At 46.1% G+C, this 17,841-nt stretch overlaps 1 protein-coding gene across 1 annotated transcript; it reads left to right on the plus strand.

Moving 5' to 3' along the window:
- The first annotated feature begins 5,930 nt into the window (after positions 1-5,930).
- Positions 5,931-16,472, plus strand: APIP (APAF1 interacting protein). The gene is made up of 7 exons (XM_085862525.1): positions 5,931-6,167; positions 7,343-7,443; positions 8,275-8,323; positions 9,465-9,573; positions 11,106-11,241; positions 15,607-15,774; positions 15,909-16,472. Exons 1-7 carry the CDS (start codon positions 6,084-6,086, stop codon positions 16,006-16,008), a joined length of 747 nt encoding a protein of 248 aa, XP_085718651.1. The 5' UTR covers positions 5,931-6,083; the 3' UTR covers positions 16,009-16,472.
- Positions 16,473-17,841: the final 1,369 nt, after the last annotated feature.

Below are 17,841 nucleotides of genomic sequence, written 5' to 3' on the forward strand. Positions count from 1 at the left end.
ATGTTATGGGATTTGATAGGACACCTTGGTGTTTGTTCACTCCTCTCACCTTACATGCACACACATGCACACACACACACACACACACACACACACACACACACACACACACACACACACACACACACACACACACACACACACACACACACACACACACACATATTGTTGCGGCCACGAGTACTGAGACACCAGCTTGTCACTCAGGCGGACGAATCCCCGGTTGTCCTCGGTAGAGCCGAACCTGGGGCCACCGCTCACATTTAACGTTGTGGTACGGTGGGTTGTTTTAGAACCACGAACACCACCCAGTCAACCACGAGTTCCAGTGTCCGCCGTCAAATTATTCCGTTTAACTGGAGGTCACGTGGTTACCTGAGTGAGCAGCACGTCAAATCTGTGGTAATTTGTTTGGTCAAATCTGTGGTAATTACCTCCCAGTCTATCTCGGTTCGGACAATGCTAGCTCGACCAATGGAATGAAAGGACAAACACGAGCAGGTTGGAAATCGACAAATAATTTATTAATAAAATAAAATAAATAAATAAAAATAACTTTTTCTTTCCTGTGGTAAATAAGTGAATAAATTCCAAAGCAATCGAAATGAATAGTTAATCAGGTAAAATCAATCGAAATGACAGGAAAGAGACAGAGAGCAGATGCTTAACGGGGGTTGACTTACAACTAAACACAGACAAGGGAACCCAGCAGATCATTCGGGGGGGGGGGGTGGGGGGGAAGAGTCATCTCGCTCACCATAGAGAAGTCGTCCGTGAAGTGAAAACGTCCTGAAATGTGTGTGTGTGTGTGTGTGTGTGTGTGTGTGTGTGTGTGTGTGTGTGTGTGTGTGTGTGTGTGTGTGTGTGTGTGTGTGTGTGTGTGTGTGTGTGTGTGTGTGTGTGTGTGTGTGTGTGTGTGTGTGACCGCTGTTTCTCGACAACCGCTGGTCTGATCTAATTGAAACTTGCCAGGTATATTGCTGTGGACCTGAGGATGTGCCTTTTCAAGGTTTGATATTAATCGGACAAGTCCTTCCCAAGTTATGGCCATTTAGTTACCAACCAATGACATGACACGTTGCTGCAGCCATTTATTTACCAACCAATGACATGACACGTTGCTGCGTAGGCGTGGCTGCATAGGCCGGTTCGCGGCCGGCCGACGATGACGTCACGGGCCGTGCCGGTTACATGGCAGCGAATGTCATGGCAAGCAAAGACAGGAAGGTAAACTTGATTTTAATTTGGATTTTAATTAACTCTGTGTGTGGAAGTGTGGTTGTCGCGAGATTGCGAGAGCGAAGGAACGGCCTGTGTGGTCGTTTCTGGCTCGCGGTTTGAAAGTTTATTATTTATTTATTTTTGCACTTATGGCCACGCACGTACGGGCACGTGAGAACGAAGGAACGGCCTGTGTGGTTGTTGTTTCTGGCACGCGGTTTGAAAGTTTTTTTGTTTGTTTGTTTGCACCTACGGGCATGCACTAGTATATATAATAGGGAGAGGAGAGGGAGAGGGGTGAGAATGGGAGAGGGTAGAGAGAGGGGGAGGGGGAGAGAGAGACGGGGGAGTGAAAGGAGGGGAAGAAAGGCAGGGGGAGAGAGAGGAGGGAGAGAGGGATTCCGGCAGATGTGACGGCCAGTTTAACATCCATCCGATAGACAGCACACACATTGATGAATCACCCTGCCTGTGAAACACCGGGATGCCAGTTTATAGCTGGATCTGGATTCAAACACAAGCTACACAGCTTAGAGTGAGCGTGTATACCCCTCAGATATCCTGCCTTGATGTGGCGTGATTGTCTTGATGTGACTTTGTCATACATCTCCCCTCCTGCCATGATATTCTTTGAGTCTAAAAAGGGCATAACTCTGTGAAAAAATAACGAAATGCCCTGAAATCGAACTTTTTCTGAAACGTATCATAATAAAGCCATACACCAAGTTTCAGTTGAATAAGTTAAAAGGTATGGGGGGAAAAAAAACATTTGAAAAAGCACTCCTGGGATGGACTGATGGATGGATGGACAGACATACGAGAGCAACCTATAAACACTCCACTCCGGTGAAACTGGTTGGGGACAAATAAATCTTAATTGGCTTTGCGATGAAGTGTCCGACTGTATTGAAGCAGATTATACACAGCTCTTCTCTTCTATAATTTGTCAAAAGTGTCTGTCTGTCTGTCTGTTTGTCTTTCTTTCTCTCTCTCTCTCTCCCTCTCTTTCTCTCTCTCTCTCGCTCTCGTACCATCGGCTTCCCAGAGTGCTGTTGACACCGACGCAGTTTCCTGAGCAAGGGTTGGTTATAATGTGTGGTTGGCCATTGCCTTCCTAGTTAGGGAAAGCTCGCATACTCTTCGCATAGGGACGCCGTGGGGTGTTGAACGTCTGCCTCTGAATTCCGCCCAGTTTAACATCTATCCGAGGGACTGCACGCACACTGATGAATCATCCTGCCTGTGGAACACCAGCATGGCATCTTGTAGCTCGGCCGAGATTCAAACCCAGGTGAGAGTTTGTGTACCTCCAGCCCATCATGCCAGCCACAAAAGCCCCCACTTTACGTCCCCTGTTACTGAATAAATAAAAAACTCTCAGCTGACCAAGCTTATCTAAAACCTCCACTTTCTGAGTCAAAGACATCACTTTCCTCAACCTTTTCACACTTGGTTCATTAGCAACCGTTTTCCTCTTGGAAGTCATGGTCAAGAAATAGCCCTGTGGGGGACGAATGTTATTTCTCCAATAAGTGGGGTGAAAATGAGGGATTAAGGGGGGAAGGGACCATGCCCCCTACTCGATATTGGTCGGATAGTTTGTGAGGAGATGTTTTAGTCAAATGTTAACAGACGTACAGACGGATGGACAGACGACGGACACCGGGACCCACTCTATGAGGTTATTTCAGAGAAATAACCCCAAAAAATACATCACTCGGGGCAATAATAACCGAGAACAAAGCAATTGATTGGGAAAGGCAGTGGATGTAGTACATCTTGACTTTAAGAAGACATTTGATAAGGAACCACATCGGAGGTTGTTAGTCAAAGTGAGGGCTTGTGGAGTGGCTGGTCAGGAAGCTAATTGGATTGGAAACTGGTTTAGTGGTAGGAAGTAAAGATTGGCTGTGAGTGGAAGGACGTTTGCTGGGAGGACGTAAGTAGCGGAGTACATCAGACATCAGTACTCCGACCATTACTGTTCATTATTTACATCAACGATTTAGATAATGGGGTGAAGAGTAAACTTTCCAAATTTGCAGATGACACAAAGCTCGGAGGTGAGGTGGATATCAGTGGGGGTGGTGATTAGATACAAGAGAGTATTGATACTTAAATTGATTGGGCAAAATATTGGCAGATGGAGTTTAACCTGAGCAAGTGTAAGGTGTTGGAGATGGGAAAGAACAATGAAAATAGAGATTACAGGATGTAAGGGGTAATTTTGGAGTGTGTCACACAGGAGAAGGATCTGGGGGTGGTAATAGATATGGGAGGTAAGCAGGCAGCACAGTGTCAGGTAGCCATAGGTAAAGTAAATAAGGTTTGGGGTCAGGGATCATTTAATATTAACTTTCACACAACTACAAAGTTTCAGCACTATAGAGCGATTTAAATAAAATCTGGAATAACTGGAAGGACACTCGGTAGAGTGCGGACCTCCACCACACAACGCCTGATCCAAGAGAACATATCGGGCCCAATACATTTTTTAATTTCATGGCAAACATCGTTTTTGTCCCCATCTCTCAATGGTGAAGAATCAGTAAAAAAAAAACTTAAATAACTAGAGGGGGAGCACTCGGGAGAGTGCAAAACCTCCGCCTCCAACACTGCTGGGTCACTCAAGTGAACCTGATATCCTATTCATTCAATTTGATGTCAACAGTGCTCACAGAGTTATAGTTTGCAACTTTCCCTTTTGCATACTCAAGTCATTCGTCATAACTGGATTCCTTGAGACAGAAATTGATTTTACGTGGGTATATCCACGTGAAGTTCCAAAATCAGCCACAATTATAATTTTTGCATGTTTTTTTTTGTTGCAAATCACTTATAACATGTAGAAATGCAAAAAAAACTACAAAAAAAACTTATAACATGTAGAAATCGAAATTTTGTTGAAAAAAAAAAGTTGCAAAATTTTCCGGTTTTTTTTTTCTTTTTTTTTTGGTCGGAAATCACTTAAAACGTGAAGAAATGCAAACAAAAAAAATCAAATATTTTTTCAAAATGGCCGCCATAGCGGCCATATTGGACTGTGGACCAAGTCTAAAATCTAATGGCATGGTCCTTGGACCAGACCTAACCCCCCCCCCCCCCGACCAAGTTTTGTCAAAATCCGTCGGAGTTTTTTCGTAATACTGTTCACAAACAAACAAACAAACAAACAAACAAACAAACAAACAAACAAACAAACACAACAAACACAACAAACACAACAAACAAACAAACAAACAGAAAGGGGTGAAAACAGTAACCTCTGATCTTCGATGGCGGAGGTTATTTATCGGATCCAGATCGTCACGTGACTGAATCAGAACAACCAGCGAGGCTCGTTCACAATTCGGTGTGTGTGTGTGTGTGTGTGTGTGTGTGTGTGTGTGTGTGTGTGTGTGTGTGTGTGTGTGTGTGTGTGTGTGTGTGTGTGTGTGTGTGTGTGTGTGTGTGTGTGTGTGTGTGTGTGTGTGGCTTTCTTCTTGGAACTACGATGTAGTAATTGATCTTTATTTTGATTTGATTGAGTCCCACTGGTTGTTGATTTCGTTCTCCTTCAGGGAATGTTTATTTATTTATTTTTTTGTTCTGTCCTCGTTCCTCGTGTGTTCCTCGTGTGTTCTTCGTGTGTTCCTCGTGTGTTCCTCGTGTGTTCCTCGTGTGTTCCTCGTCTGTTCCTCGTGTGTTCTTCGTGTGTTCTTCGTGTGTTCTTCGTGTGTTCTTCGTGTGTTCCTCGTGTGTTCCTCGTCTGTTCCTCGTGTGTTCCTCGTGTGTTCCTCGTGTGTTCCTCGTGTGTTCTTCGTGTGTTCTTCGTGTGTTCTTCGTGTGTTCCTCGTGTGTACCTCGTGTGTACCTCGTGTGTTCCTCCTGTGTTCCTCCTGTGTTCCTCCTGTGTTCCTCGTCTGTTCCTCGTGTGTTCCTCGTCTGTTCCTCGTGTGTTCCTCGTGTGTTCTTCGTGTGTTCTTCGTGTGTTCCTCGTGTGTTCCTCGTGTGTTCCTCGTGTGTTCCTCGTCTGTTCCTCGTGTGTTCCTCGTGTGTTCCTCGTGTGTTCCTCGTGTGTTCTTCGTGTGTTCTTCGTGTGTTCTTCATGTGTTCCTCGTGTGTACCTCGTGTGTACCTCGTGTGTTCCTCCTGTGTTCCTCCTGTGTTCCTCCTGTGTTCCTCGTCTGTTCCTCGTGTGTTCCTCGTGTGTTCTTCGTGTGTTCCTCGTGTGTTCTTCGTGTGTTCTTCGTGTGTTCCACGTGTATTCCTCGTGTGTTCCTCGTTCTCTTGCTGCAGTTCTTCATTTTCCCAGGTGTGATCCACAAAGATAACCTCAAGAATCCAACCACCTTTACGTAAGTTCGACCACGTTACAGATTCCATTTGAATTGTCGATCAACCACCGATCACAACTTGTACCCCAGTGATTCCACCCGACCCGGCTCCTCAAACCCCAAACCCCAAACCTCAATGTTTAAATTTAATTTATAACTACAAATATAAAATCCTTGAATTGAAAATGTAATCAAAGTATAAATCTCTGTTGTGATTCTCGAGTATAAGTTTTTTTAAATAACTAGTTGCGATAAATGTGACATTGTCCTGTGCGGTGTATAACTTTATGAACAAACCGCTACTTATACAACTTTATTATTCAAAAGTATCTTCAACCAGCGAGGATCCCTTTTGTTTATTGGAAGATTAAGTACAAATAGTTATTCATTAATTATGACGTCAAATTTTCGGGAGGGCGGAGCGATCCGGGAAACTCGAACTATTTTCATTCGCGTCGAGTGGTCTCGGCCCAGTGCAGAGATTGACGGGTTCTCGCTCGTTTCCAAATCATTTTGTGTTATCAAGTTTCCCGTTATTAAGACGCCATGGAGGAGGATCCTGCTGGGACTGTGAAGACAAAAGCGGAAAACGAGCGCAACGAAAGGCGAACTTCGACCAATCACGACGAGGTACGTTTCATGGCTCCGCCTCTCGATTCAACTCTTTTATTTATTTATTTGTTTAAATTTTCCTCCACCGGTTGTGTTCTGGCCACGCCCCCACACCCTCCCCCCACACCCTCCCCCCACACCCTCCCCCCACACCCTCCCCCCACACCCTCCCCCCACACCCTCCCCACACCCTCCCCCACACCCTCCCCCACACCCCCCCCCACACCCTCCCCCCACACCCTCCCCCCACATCCTCCCCCCACATCCTCCCCCCACACCCTCCCCCACACCCTCCCCACACCCTCCCTCCCACACCCTCCCTCCCACACCCTCCCTCCCACACCCTCCCTCCCACATTCCTCCTCCCACACCCTCCCTCCCACACCCTCCCTCCCACACCCTCCCTCCCACACCCTCCCCCACACTCCCCTCCCACACTCTCCCCCCAAACCCTCCCCCTCCCACACTCCCCCACACCCTCCCCCCTCCCACACTCCCCCACACCCTCCCCCCTCCCACACTCCCCCACATCCTCCCTCCCCGCCTCATGTTCACCTCAAAACTTTTCAAACACAACTTCGTTATTCACCTGTCCGAGTGTGATTTTTATATAAAACTAGCAGCTTGGTGCACAGCGTTGCTCCGGGGAGGGGGAATGAGTTGAGGGGAGGTTAAGGGTGGGAGGGGGGGGGGGGTTAAGAGTTGGAGGGGCGGGGGGGTTAAGAGTTGGAGGGGTGGGGCGGGTTAAGAGTTGGAGGGCGGGAGGGTTAAGAGTTGGAGGGGCGGGGGGGTTAAGAGTTGGAGGGGCGGGGGGGTTAAGAGTTGGAGGGGCGGGGGGGTTAAGAGTTGGAGGGGCGGGGGGTTAAGAGTTGGAGGGGCGGGGGGTTAAGAGTTGGAGGGGCGGGGGGGTTAAGAGTTGGAGGGGCGGGGGGTTAAGAGTTGGAGGGGCGGGGGGGTTAAGAGTTGGAGGGGCGGGGGTGTTAAGAGTTGGAGGGCGGGAGGGGGGTTAAGAGTTGTAGAGGCAGAGGGGGTGGCTGAAGGAGAAATGGAGGGCCCGTCATGGGGGGGGGTGCTGGAAGCAGGAGTACTGCTCGGTAGGGGGCAGGAGAGCCGGTGCACTGGGATGTAAGCTAAATTATTAAATTATCAGAGGGCAACCCGATCTCAGCACAAGATGACATGATGCCTTGCAGGAGCAAATGACGTCACCACAAGTGTTATCGTATCTCTGCCGCCATTTGTACAACCTGGGCTGGATGCCTGGAAGTGGTGGAGCCATCAGCATGAGGGAGGGGTAATGATTTACCACACTCTGCACTACTCATGGAAACAACTCATTTGTGACGCAGCTTGTTGGGATCGCCACCGCACAGCCCCTTCTCGTGGCACACACCGCCATGTTGTTCGGTCCAATGAATCATTCACCACGTCCCGCGTTGTGTTGTGTTTATGTGAAAAAGTGTTCACATCGACTTTGACTTACAACTCAAAATTAACTCAAATCGAAATATATCTGCTACGAGTGGGCCTCCCTCAATGGCGCTTGGTGGCGACAAATTTGCACCTCTCGTGATCTTTCCAGTCTTGTCCACAGTTCATTGGTGTCCTGGTGCAACCTATTTCACATCACATCTCCCTTGGCCTTCCATCTCCATCCGGTGACCATCAAACTAACAGCTCATACCAATCATTACAGAGAGAAGAAACAAAAGGAATGATTGTTTCTTTCTCGTAGGAAGCAGCGCTAACCACATCGAACAGTCACGACTCGGGGTATGTTCAGTTACCAAGTTTCTTGTAGAGTGCTCACCAAGTGGCTTATGCACTCAAGCAAGGACTCCATTCAAAACCTTTGATAAGGAATGGTTGGCTTGGCAAGCGCTAGCTAGCTGCTTGGTAACTGAATACACCCCTGGTCCTTCCCAGACGCGCGTCACAAACCACAGCATGACATCATCGCACAACACCCGTTCTCTCGCAATGATTGGGTTATCGATATTTACCGGACTATTTTGGGTCATTCAATCAAGCCCCTCGATTGGAGAGAGAAAAACACTCCGGGTTTATAGACATCGTCTGCTCCTCACGGAACGTGCTGCTTCACTTTGTGCTTTCTCCATTGCAGAGACACCTTGTACGTGACCCCGTCGGGTGTGCAGAAAGAGAGAGTTAAGGTAATTTTGCACCAATCGTGGTTCTTGTATCTGAATGTATTGTTGTGGAAATAGATTCTAGGGGTTAAATTGTTTCGCTTAGAAATATAGTTATTCCCTTAGTGCATGTATTCGTGGAAGTCCATCCATCCATCCATTGGGACCACACTCTATGCAGAGCGTTGGTGCTGCCGAAGCAGTCTCCTTGGCTTTTTGACACAATCCTGGACGGCTCGCCACTCCGCCATAGTATACCAGCAAGCTGGTACTCATTTTGCCGACCTTGGAAGGATTACAGGCAGAGTCAACCCCACCTGGTATTAATTCAACAGTGGGTGGGATTTGAACTCAGGATCTGAGGATCCCAAGTCCACCATCCTCAACATTAAGCCAACACCAAGCATATTAGTGTAAGTGTAGTTAATTTAATTACTTCTGCCACCAATTGTGGACGGAGATGATGTTTTCACCCCTGTCTGTCTGTCTGTCTGTCTGTCTGTCTGTCTGTCTGTCTGTCTGTCTGTCTGTCTGTCTGTCTGTTTGTCTGTCTGTGAGCAGGATATCTCACAAATTTATGGACGGATTCGGACAACATTTGGTGGACATGGGTGCGTGACAAGGACGAATTGATGACATTTTGCTGAAGATCTGGATCCTGATCTGGATATGGAATGGACTGCGAAGCTCGGGAAAGATTTTTGCCTTGAGTGATGACCAAACCACCAATCAATGTGGGACAGGCAGGTGACGTCATAAAAGGGCCGCACCTGCATGTTGGGTGTTGTCAGGGAGAGGTGTTCCCAGTCCAGTTGCCCGAATCTGGGAGAGGTCGCGTCGTGGTCCGATGGGAATGGGGCCCAATGCGTGTGGCGGTGAGAGCCAGGCTGCAGGACTGGCATGGTCATTTTGTTTCCACCTCTCACCTGCATGTGAATGGGTATGATTTGCGTTCAACACTTGTGGCTTGGTGGGAAGAGGAATCTGGCGTGTCACTCAATCAACATCGGACAGGCCATATTGAGCTGGGTAAAGGTGTGATTGAGCCCACGATCTGGCTCGGTGTATCTCGGCCGATTGGCCAACGTGACTGCCGTAACAGTATGTTTTTTTTTTATTGCCTGCCTCTGTTACACATTATGCATCCACACTTGTCCAATTGCAGGCGTCCGACGTATTTGAGCTCTGTGCAGACGGGAGCGTGCTGTCAGGCCCGTCCAACCTACGGCCTTCCCAATGCCTTCCCCTGTTCCAGCTCATCTATGAAGTTCATGGTTTGTCTCTGCGACTGCGTGCTTGTCTTTTGCCTTGACCATTGAGCATTTATGCCGAGCAGGTTCGAGTGGCGACGTTGTGGAACATTGTGCTCTCCATTGACACACCCATCGGGATCTGTGCTGTCGGACCAGCAACCTGTTCCCCAACGGACATGCTTGTAGAAAGCTCTGTTTCACAAACGACTCGAATGAACCACATGCTTATATATCTTTGACATGTCTTCACTCATTTTGAAGACTTGTCAGAATCAGATGGAGGGATACAACACCGATGCAGCAAATCAAATGTCCTTTTGCCTTGCTGGTTCCCTTGAATTTATTTAAATTTCTATACAGGAGCAGTCAAAAGGTTTCCACCCGAAGTTAAAAACCAATCTGCCACCAATGGCATCGGGAGATATTCACCTCACCCTCCCTTTTCCCCTCGTGCCCCCTCTCCCCCTACTCGGGGTAAAATGCCTCAAACTGAATCGAGACCCGCAAGTTTCGCTGGTGCTAGTGCTGGACTATTCCTTCATTATTCGACTCTCACGGACTAATTCAAACATAGAATAAAAATCTAACTTGAGTTTAGAGGATCCGATCACGTGGACTAAATAACTCAATCTGCAGTGAAATCTAAAAATGTTAAGAAAACGGCGATGTTTAGTTTTTTTGCGGGTATGTGCCATTACCAATCACCTTGCTATCGCTTGTCAAGCCAGCCGTTCCTTATCAGCCATTTAATTGGAGTGATTAAGCCACTTGCCAAGCGCCCTACACTACTACACTCAATAGCAGTACAGTTCGTGTCCTAATCGGGATGTACAGTTGGGAGTTGCTACAAGGTGGAGGTACGTAGACAGCACACACGGACATGGTACATATGGGTAGATTTGGATCTGTAAAGGGACTCTCCGCGGGTGTGTGTGCATGCCGGCATGCTTGGTTACGGGCGCCGTGGTGGCAAAGTTTCATCCCATATCTTATGATGATGATGGGTGGTGGAGGTTTTAACTTTTAACCTCAGCAGTGTACGAGCGATCACGTTTTACTTTATTCTCATGAATTTAATGTTTCTAAAGCAATTGGTTATTTCATATGAACTGGGTGTGCTTTAGAAAGGTTACATGGTTTCTCTCTGTGATTTTCAAAGCTGATAACACCCGATTTCCAAGCCGTTTGCAGTATTAACGTGTTTTCTAATTTACAGAGCCAAATATTTTTTCGACCCAGCACACGATGATTGGCAACTGTTTATAAATATTCATGTTTATGCACATCTCTTTGAAACATCTATATAAATGTAACATTATTTTTTATAATTTGTTCATTGAAATTCCCCCAAAACAAGGGTGAAAGCCAGTCAAGGTTTATGGGTTGTACACAGTACATACTGTAGTTGGTAATCACACTGACTCCGATCAGCTGATATCGGCCAAGCACTAATTGTGTGTGTGCGTGCGTGCGTGAGTGCGTGCGTTGTGTGTGTGTGTGTGTGTGTGTGTGTGTGATCCTATTGAATCAGTCCTTATGCTTGTTCACCACAGGGCCAGGCACGATCATCCACTCACACTCCATTGCAGTTGTTATGGCAACCATCTTGTATCCCGGGCGTTGGCTTCGCCTCTCTCATTTGCATATGATCAAAGGAGTACCTCGGCAAAGCACCGGGGGTCGTCGCAGGTACTTTACCTTTTTGACTTTTAGTGTTTTTTTTTTTTACACATTTCCTTCTGGCTCACTATAATTTGTCTCTTTCTCATTGGTATTTTCTGCGCCTAAAACTGCATTGACTGTTGTAATCTCCTTGCGTTCCAGAAAGTCAGCAACAATTCTGTGTCCACTCTTAGGAGAGTCGGATAACAACGTGTTTCCAACCTCAAAAATGAACTTTCAAACTTGACTCCCTCCTCGAAAACCTGGTGGTGTTGTTGTTAAGTCTGCCTCTGGAGTATGCTCCCCTTCCATCCCTTCCCTTCCTTCAAATGGCATTGCAGCCAACTCTGCTATTAAGAGTGAATGCCTCAATACTGTGTTTGCTTCCAAATCTTGTGTACCAAAACCCTGACTCTTGGTACCCATCCTTCCCTGTCATACCCAACTCACTGTTCCTGGACTCTGTGTCTTTTGTGTCTGAGAAGGTTCTTCTTAAATACCTTGGTTTCCATCGCGTGAAGCCAAGAAAAGTGAGAGGTGGGAGCACCAGGCCAGAGGGGAGAGCAGTACTCCATCAGGCTGCGGATGAAAGCTTTGTATGTGGTCAGGAGCTCAGGTGAGCCGAGGAAGGACTTCGCGCAAGGGAGGATTCCCATTCGCTGACTGGCTTTGGAGGCCAGGTGGATATGTGGCTTTCTCAGGAAAGATCATGACAGATAGTGAGACCCAGAAGCTTGAATGAAAGGACTTCTTCAAGAGGATTGTTGAGAAAGTAGATGGGGAAGGGGAAGGGGGGGGGTGTTCCAGATGGTCCTTTCAGAGAGACATAGTGAGAGTGTGAGATTTGTCAGAATTGAACGACATGTTCCACGTGTTGGACCAGCTTGTGATTTTATCCAGATCTGCAGGGAGTGAAGAGGCTGCTGTTTGCCGGTCTGAGGGATGACAGATGGTACGGCAGAGGGTGGAGTCATCAGCAAAGAGATAAAGAGGACTTTCCAGAGAGTCGGAGAGACCATTGATGAAAACCAGAAAAAGAACAGGACCCAGAACACTACCTTGAGGAACTCCAGCCTGGACAGGAAGAGGGGATGAAAGAACTCAATTTAGGGCCACACGGTGACTGCGACAGGAGAGGAAGTCTGCGAGCCATGAGTGGAGATGGACTTGGATACCATCGGAAGAGAGTTTGGTGAGCAGGGCAGGGTGCCAGACCGCATCGAAAGCACACGATATGTCTCGGGATATGGCTCTGATTTCATGTCCAGCATTGAGGACCTCCATCCATTGTTGGGAAAGCAGGAGCAGCAAGTCAGGGTAGAGTGACCTGGTCTGAATTGAAATTGATGATCGGAAATCAAGCCCTTGGAGAAGAGGAAGGATTTGATGTCAGAAGTGATGATGGATTCCATAACCTTGCTGATGATTGGGAGATGGCTGATTGGTCTGTCGTTGCAGGGATCTGTTTTTGCACCTTTTTTATGCAGGGCAGTGATGTTTGCTGATTTCCAAGCTGACCTTGAGCAAATGAGAGGGTGAATAGAACAGAGAGAGGGTGAGCAAGAGCAGAGGATCAGGTTTTTAGGACATGCCGGCTGATGCCTTCTGGACCGGTTGCAGAATCTGAGTCGAGGGTGCGACTGGGTAAGGTGGGTACAGAAAGTGATGGGTTTGGGACACAAGATTTAGAAGCAAACACTGAGTTTAGGCATTCACCCTTTTCACATGCATTGTCAGCTGTGCGGCCATTTCAGGTAAGGGAACAGGCAACAGAAACAGACTTAAAAAAAAAAATTGTATACCTTGTCAAGGCTCGTATGAGAGCTAACACACATCGCACAGCAAGGGGGCATGAGACAAGAGGGGAGGGAGTAGGAAGGACAAAACAGTGGAGAACAGAGACATTAGGAGATCTGTGGAAGGGAGAGGGATGGGGCGGGGAACATGGGGAATACTTAACATGGGACTTAACTCGATGCCACCAGGATTTGTAGGAGGGAGAGAAGTTTGAGAGTTCAGACTTGAGATTAGAAAGAAGTTGTTTCCTGGCTCTCCTGAGGGTAGACACACTTGTTACGAGCTTTGTGGAAGGAACTGAGATCGCCTTCAGTTGGATTTGCCTTCCGTGAGGTGAAGGCAAGTTTTCTCAGGACAACTGCCTTGCCACAAGCTTCAGTGAACCAAGGGTGGGAGTAAGAGTAGGACAACAGAAGATGAGATGGGATAAATCTGTGCATGAGGGAGAGCAAATTTGTTTGAAAATTCCCAGGACGAGTCGATGTCGTAGGAAGTCGAGATGGGAGACCAGTCTAGAAGTTTGATGGCTGCATGAAGTCCCTGCCTGTTGGCCTGAGTGAAATGCCAGACACGACGGTGCTGAGGAGGTTCTCTGATAACAGCCAGAGAGATGTTCACTTTGACAAGCACGTGGTCAGAAGAACCGATTGGAACGTTAAAAGAACAGCAGATATTTTCAGGGAAATTTGTCAAAATCAGATCCAAAAGAGATGGAGTACCATTGGTTGAGATCCGGGTCGGGAAATTGACAGATTGTGTCAGTGCCAATGATTCGCAGAAGTCTTTTGCTGAAGTGCCATGACAGGTGAGAGAGGTACCCACACGATGACAATTGAAGTCTTCATGATAATTGGAATCTCCCGCGACTAAGCTGAGTCTATGGGCCTGTAACTTCACCATCGCAGACAGGTGTGTGGTCTCCGTATTGTCCCTTCTCCTTTTTGGTCTTGCACCCTCTGCTCTTTTCATGCTTCGTTCCCCCCAGGAACACCATCACCCCTCCCCCTCAGGTCCAGCATGGAACACACGGTCCACCATCAACCCCTTCTGGTGAAACTACCTAAATCCAGGATCGCTAATCACCTCCACTCATTTGTTTCTCTTTTTTTTCCACCTGTGGGACCAACTTCCACATTCTCTTCAATCTCATTCTTCCTTCCAAGTCTTCCAAATTTCCAGTTTTCCCTCCTGAGAGATTCCTTCTGTATCCATCCCATGCATCCTCTCTTGCCCCTTATTCTTCTCCATGCCCATTGTTTGTCCAAGTCTCCCTCTATCTTGGCATTCAACTCGGTTCTTTGTGTTTCCCCCTTTTTTTGTCCTGTTGCGTCCTGATCCGTTTAGTATACGAGCTCTTCCACGAGCTTCAACTATATATAGAAAATGATTTGTCACCTTGTTTCACGATAAAACAGAATCGTCATTAAAAGTATTAATTCTTACCCGTGAATGAAGGAGATCACGTAACATCGGTCTCCCCATTCTTATTCACTCTACTCGGGTATTTGTACATGGTATCCATCACTGTACTCGGTTATTTGTACATGGTATCCATCACTGTACTCGGTTATTTGTACATGGTATCCATCACTGTACTCGGTTATTTGTACGTGGTATTCGTCACTGTACTCGGTTATTTGTACATGGTATCCATCACTGTACTCGGTTATTTGTACATGGTATCCATCACTGTACTCGGTTATTTGTACATGGTATCCATCACTGTACTCGGTTATTTGTACGTGGTATTCGTCACTGTACTCGGTTATTTGTACGTGGTATTCGTCACTGTACTCGGTTATTTGTACAAGGTATCCATCACTGTACTGGGGTATTTGTACATGGTATTTTTCACTGTACTCGGGTATTTGTACATGGTATCCATCGCTGTACTGGGGTATTTGTACATGGTATTTTTCACTGTACTCGGGTATTTGTACGTGGTATCTTTCACTATACTCGGGTATTTGTACATGGTATCCATCACTGTACTGGGGTATTTGTACATGGTATTTTTCACTGTACTCGGGTATTTGTACATGGTATCCATCACTGTACTCGGGTATTTGTACGTGGTATTTTTCACTATACTCGGGTATTTGTTCATGGTATCCATCACTGTACTCGGGTATTTGTACGTGGTATTTTTCACTATACTCGGGTATTTGTTCATGGTATCCATCACTGTACTCGGGTATTTGTACGTGGTATTTTTCACTATACTCGGGTATTTGTTCATGGTATCCATCACTGTACTCGGGTATTTGTACGTGGTATCTTTCACTGTACTCGGGTATTTGTACGTGGTATCTTTCACTGTACTCGGGTATTTGTACGTGGTATTTTTCACTGTACTCGGGTATTTGTACATGGTATTTTTCACTGTACTCGGGTATTTGTACATGGTATTTTTCACTGTACTCGGGTATTTATACGTGGTATCTTTCACTGTACTCGGGTATTTGTACGTGGTATTTTTCACTGTACTCGGGTATTTGTACATGGTATTTTTCACTGTACTCGGGTATTTGTACATGGTATCTTTCGCTATACTCGGGTATTTGTACGTGGTATTTATCTGTTGCCTGTGTACAGATGGGATGAGGAGTTGTGTATTCCTGTGATCGAAAACGAGGCTGAAGACAAGGACATGGCCGGTAGTCTTCGGGTTGCTTTGTCTGCACAACCAGACTGTCCAGCTGTACTTATCCGCAGACACGGTGCATATATTTGGGGGCAGAGCTGGGACAAAGCCAAAACCACGTACGTATTACTCATTTTGTTTAATTATGTGGAAAACTGCTTTGGTGTCTCTTCCACTTATGAATTGTAACATACTGTGAGTTTTGTCCTACTTCCATTCTGCTTTTTGACCTTTCACCTCCGTCACTACACAGGGCAGAATCCATCGATTACCTGTGTGACGTTGCTGTGCGAATGAAGCAGAGCGGGCTCAACATTGAGTTGCCTCCTTCTGGAGAGAAGGGCTTTGAGTGATGGCTGAGAGCAAGTCTGTTCACTGGGTTGACTTGGTAAAATTGATAACCAGGACAGACCATTAGTTGTGCTCTCTTCGATAATGGTACTCTATCGCTGCACGGCATTGTCTGATGTCGCATTAAGCATATGGGAGAAAAAATAAATCGATAATCAGGACTGGTTATTGATTTCAGAGTGTGTAATCTTTGATCGGCACTGATGAGACTTTGGGTTTGCGAGATAAAACACGTACTAAGGATATACTGAACCCACACAAGACGGGCTACTTAAAGATCATACCCGTGTGGGTTGAATCAATCAGCTTCATCTCCTGTTCGAGTCCAGTAAAAATGTATGTTTGGAAACTTTAGCTTCTGATTTTTCATTATTACCTTACCTGTCGTTCACCTGACAGGTATTTATCATGTTTTTGATTTGTTTCCACGTGTAAATCGAGACTAATAAATGTGTGTGCGTCAGTGTGTCTGTGTGTGTGTGGGTGTCTCCCCCATAGTGCCAAAACCATGAAAGTTATCAGCCTGAAACTTTGTATGCTTACTAAGAAAACTCCAAGGAAGTGCATGAATGAAAATTGGGTGTTTGGGTTAATTAAAACACCGCTTTTGAAGATAATTAACTGCCTTATTTAATTATATCCTTTATCAGGCGATCATCGGTCACTTCACTCTCCCTCGCTGGGGTCTTAGTTCACCATTTTGTTCGGCCTGCTCAACAATGCCTTGAGTTGGAACAGGCCACAACAGATCAACGATAAAGCACTCAAAATGTTTGTTTTTTTTTTCCACTTTCCTCACTCATGTTATCGAATGCCTCATCAACATATTTACGAATCGCTGTCTACTTCGCTTTTGTAAGCGCTGTAGTTTTCAAATTTGGAGCTTGGAGCGATTTCATTCATTACATGATGCGATTTTCCACTCTCGACTCTCACGGACTAATTCAAACATAGAATAAAAATATAACTTGAGTTTAGAGGATCGGATCACGTGGACTAAATAACTCAATCTGCAGTGAAATCTGAAAATGTTAAGAAAACGGCGATGTTTAGGTTTTTTGCGGGTATGTGCCATTACCAATCACCTTGCTATCGCTTGTCAAGCCAGCCGTTCCTTATCAGCCATTTAATTGGAGTGATTAAGCCACTTGCCAAGCGCCCTACACTACTACACTCGATAGCAGTACAGTTCGTGTCCTAATCGGGATGTACAGTTGGGAGTTGCTACAAGGTGGAGGTACGTAGACAGCACACACGGACATGGTACATATGGGTAGATTTGGATCTGTAAAGGGACTCTCCGCGGGTGTGTGTGCATGCCGGCATGCTTGGTTACGGGCGCCGTGGTGGCAAAGTTTAATCCCATATCTTATGATGATGATGGGTGGTGGAGGTTTTAACTTTTAACCTCAGCAGTGCACGAGCGATCACTTTTTACTTTATTCTCATGAATTTAATGTTTCTAAAGCAATTGGTTATTTCATATGAACTGGGTGTGCTTTAGAAAGGTTACATGGTTTCTCTCTGTGATTTTCAAAGCTGATAACACCCGATTTCCAAGCCGTTTGCAGTATTAACGTGTTTTCTAATTTACAGAGCCAAATATTTTTTCGACCCAGCACACGACGATTGGCAACTGTTTATAAATATTCATGTTTATGCACATCTCTTTGAAACATCTATATAAATGTAACATTATTTTTTATAATTTGTTCATTGAAATTCCCCCAAAACAAGGGTGAAAGCCAGTCAATGTTTTTGGGTTGTACACAGTACGTACTGTAGTTGGTAATCACACTGACACCGATCAGCTGATATCGGCCAAGCACTAAGTG

This window comes from Eptatretus burgeri, chromosome 17, assembly GCF_056783735.1.
Source record: "Eptatretus burgeri isolate ZD-2024b chromosome 17, Ebu_testis_v1, whole genome shotgun sequence".
NCBI classification, from domain to species: domain Eukaryota; kingdom Metazoa; phylum Chordata; class Myxini; order Myxiniformes; family Myxinidae; genus Eptatretus; species Eptatretus burgeri.

Excerpts from the sequence above, each read along its gene's own strand:
- APIP (XM_085862525.1), top strand. The coding sequence starts at position 6,084 with ATGGAGGAGGATCCTGCTGGGACTGTGAAGACAAAAGCGGAAAACGAG. Across the intron at positions 8,324-9,464 it reads TGCAGAAAGAGAGAGTTAAG|GCGTCCGACGTATTTGAGCT; the intron begins GTAATTTTGCAC and ends GTCCAATTGCAG. Across the intron at positions 11,242-15,606 it reads AGCACCGGGGGTCGTCGCAG|ATGGGATGAGGAGTTGTGTA; the intron begins GTACTTTACCTT and ends GCCTGTGTACAG.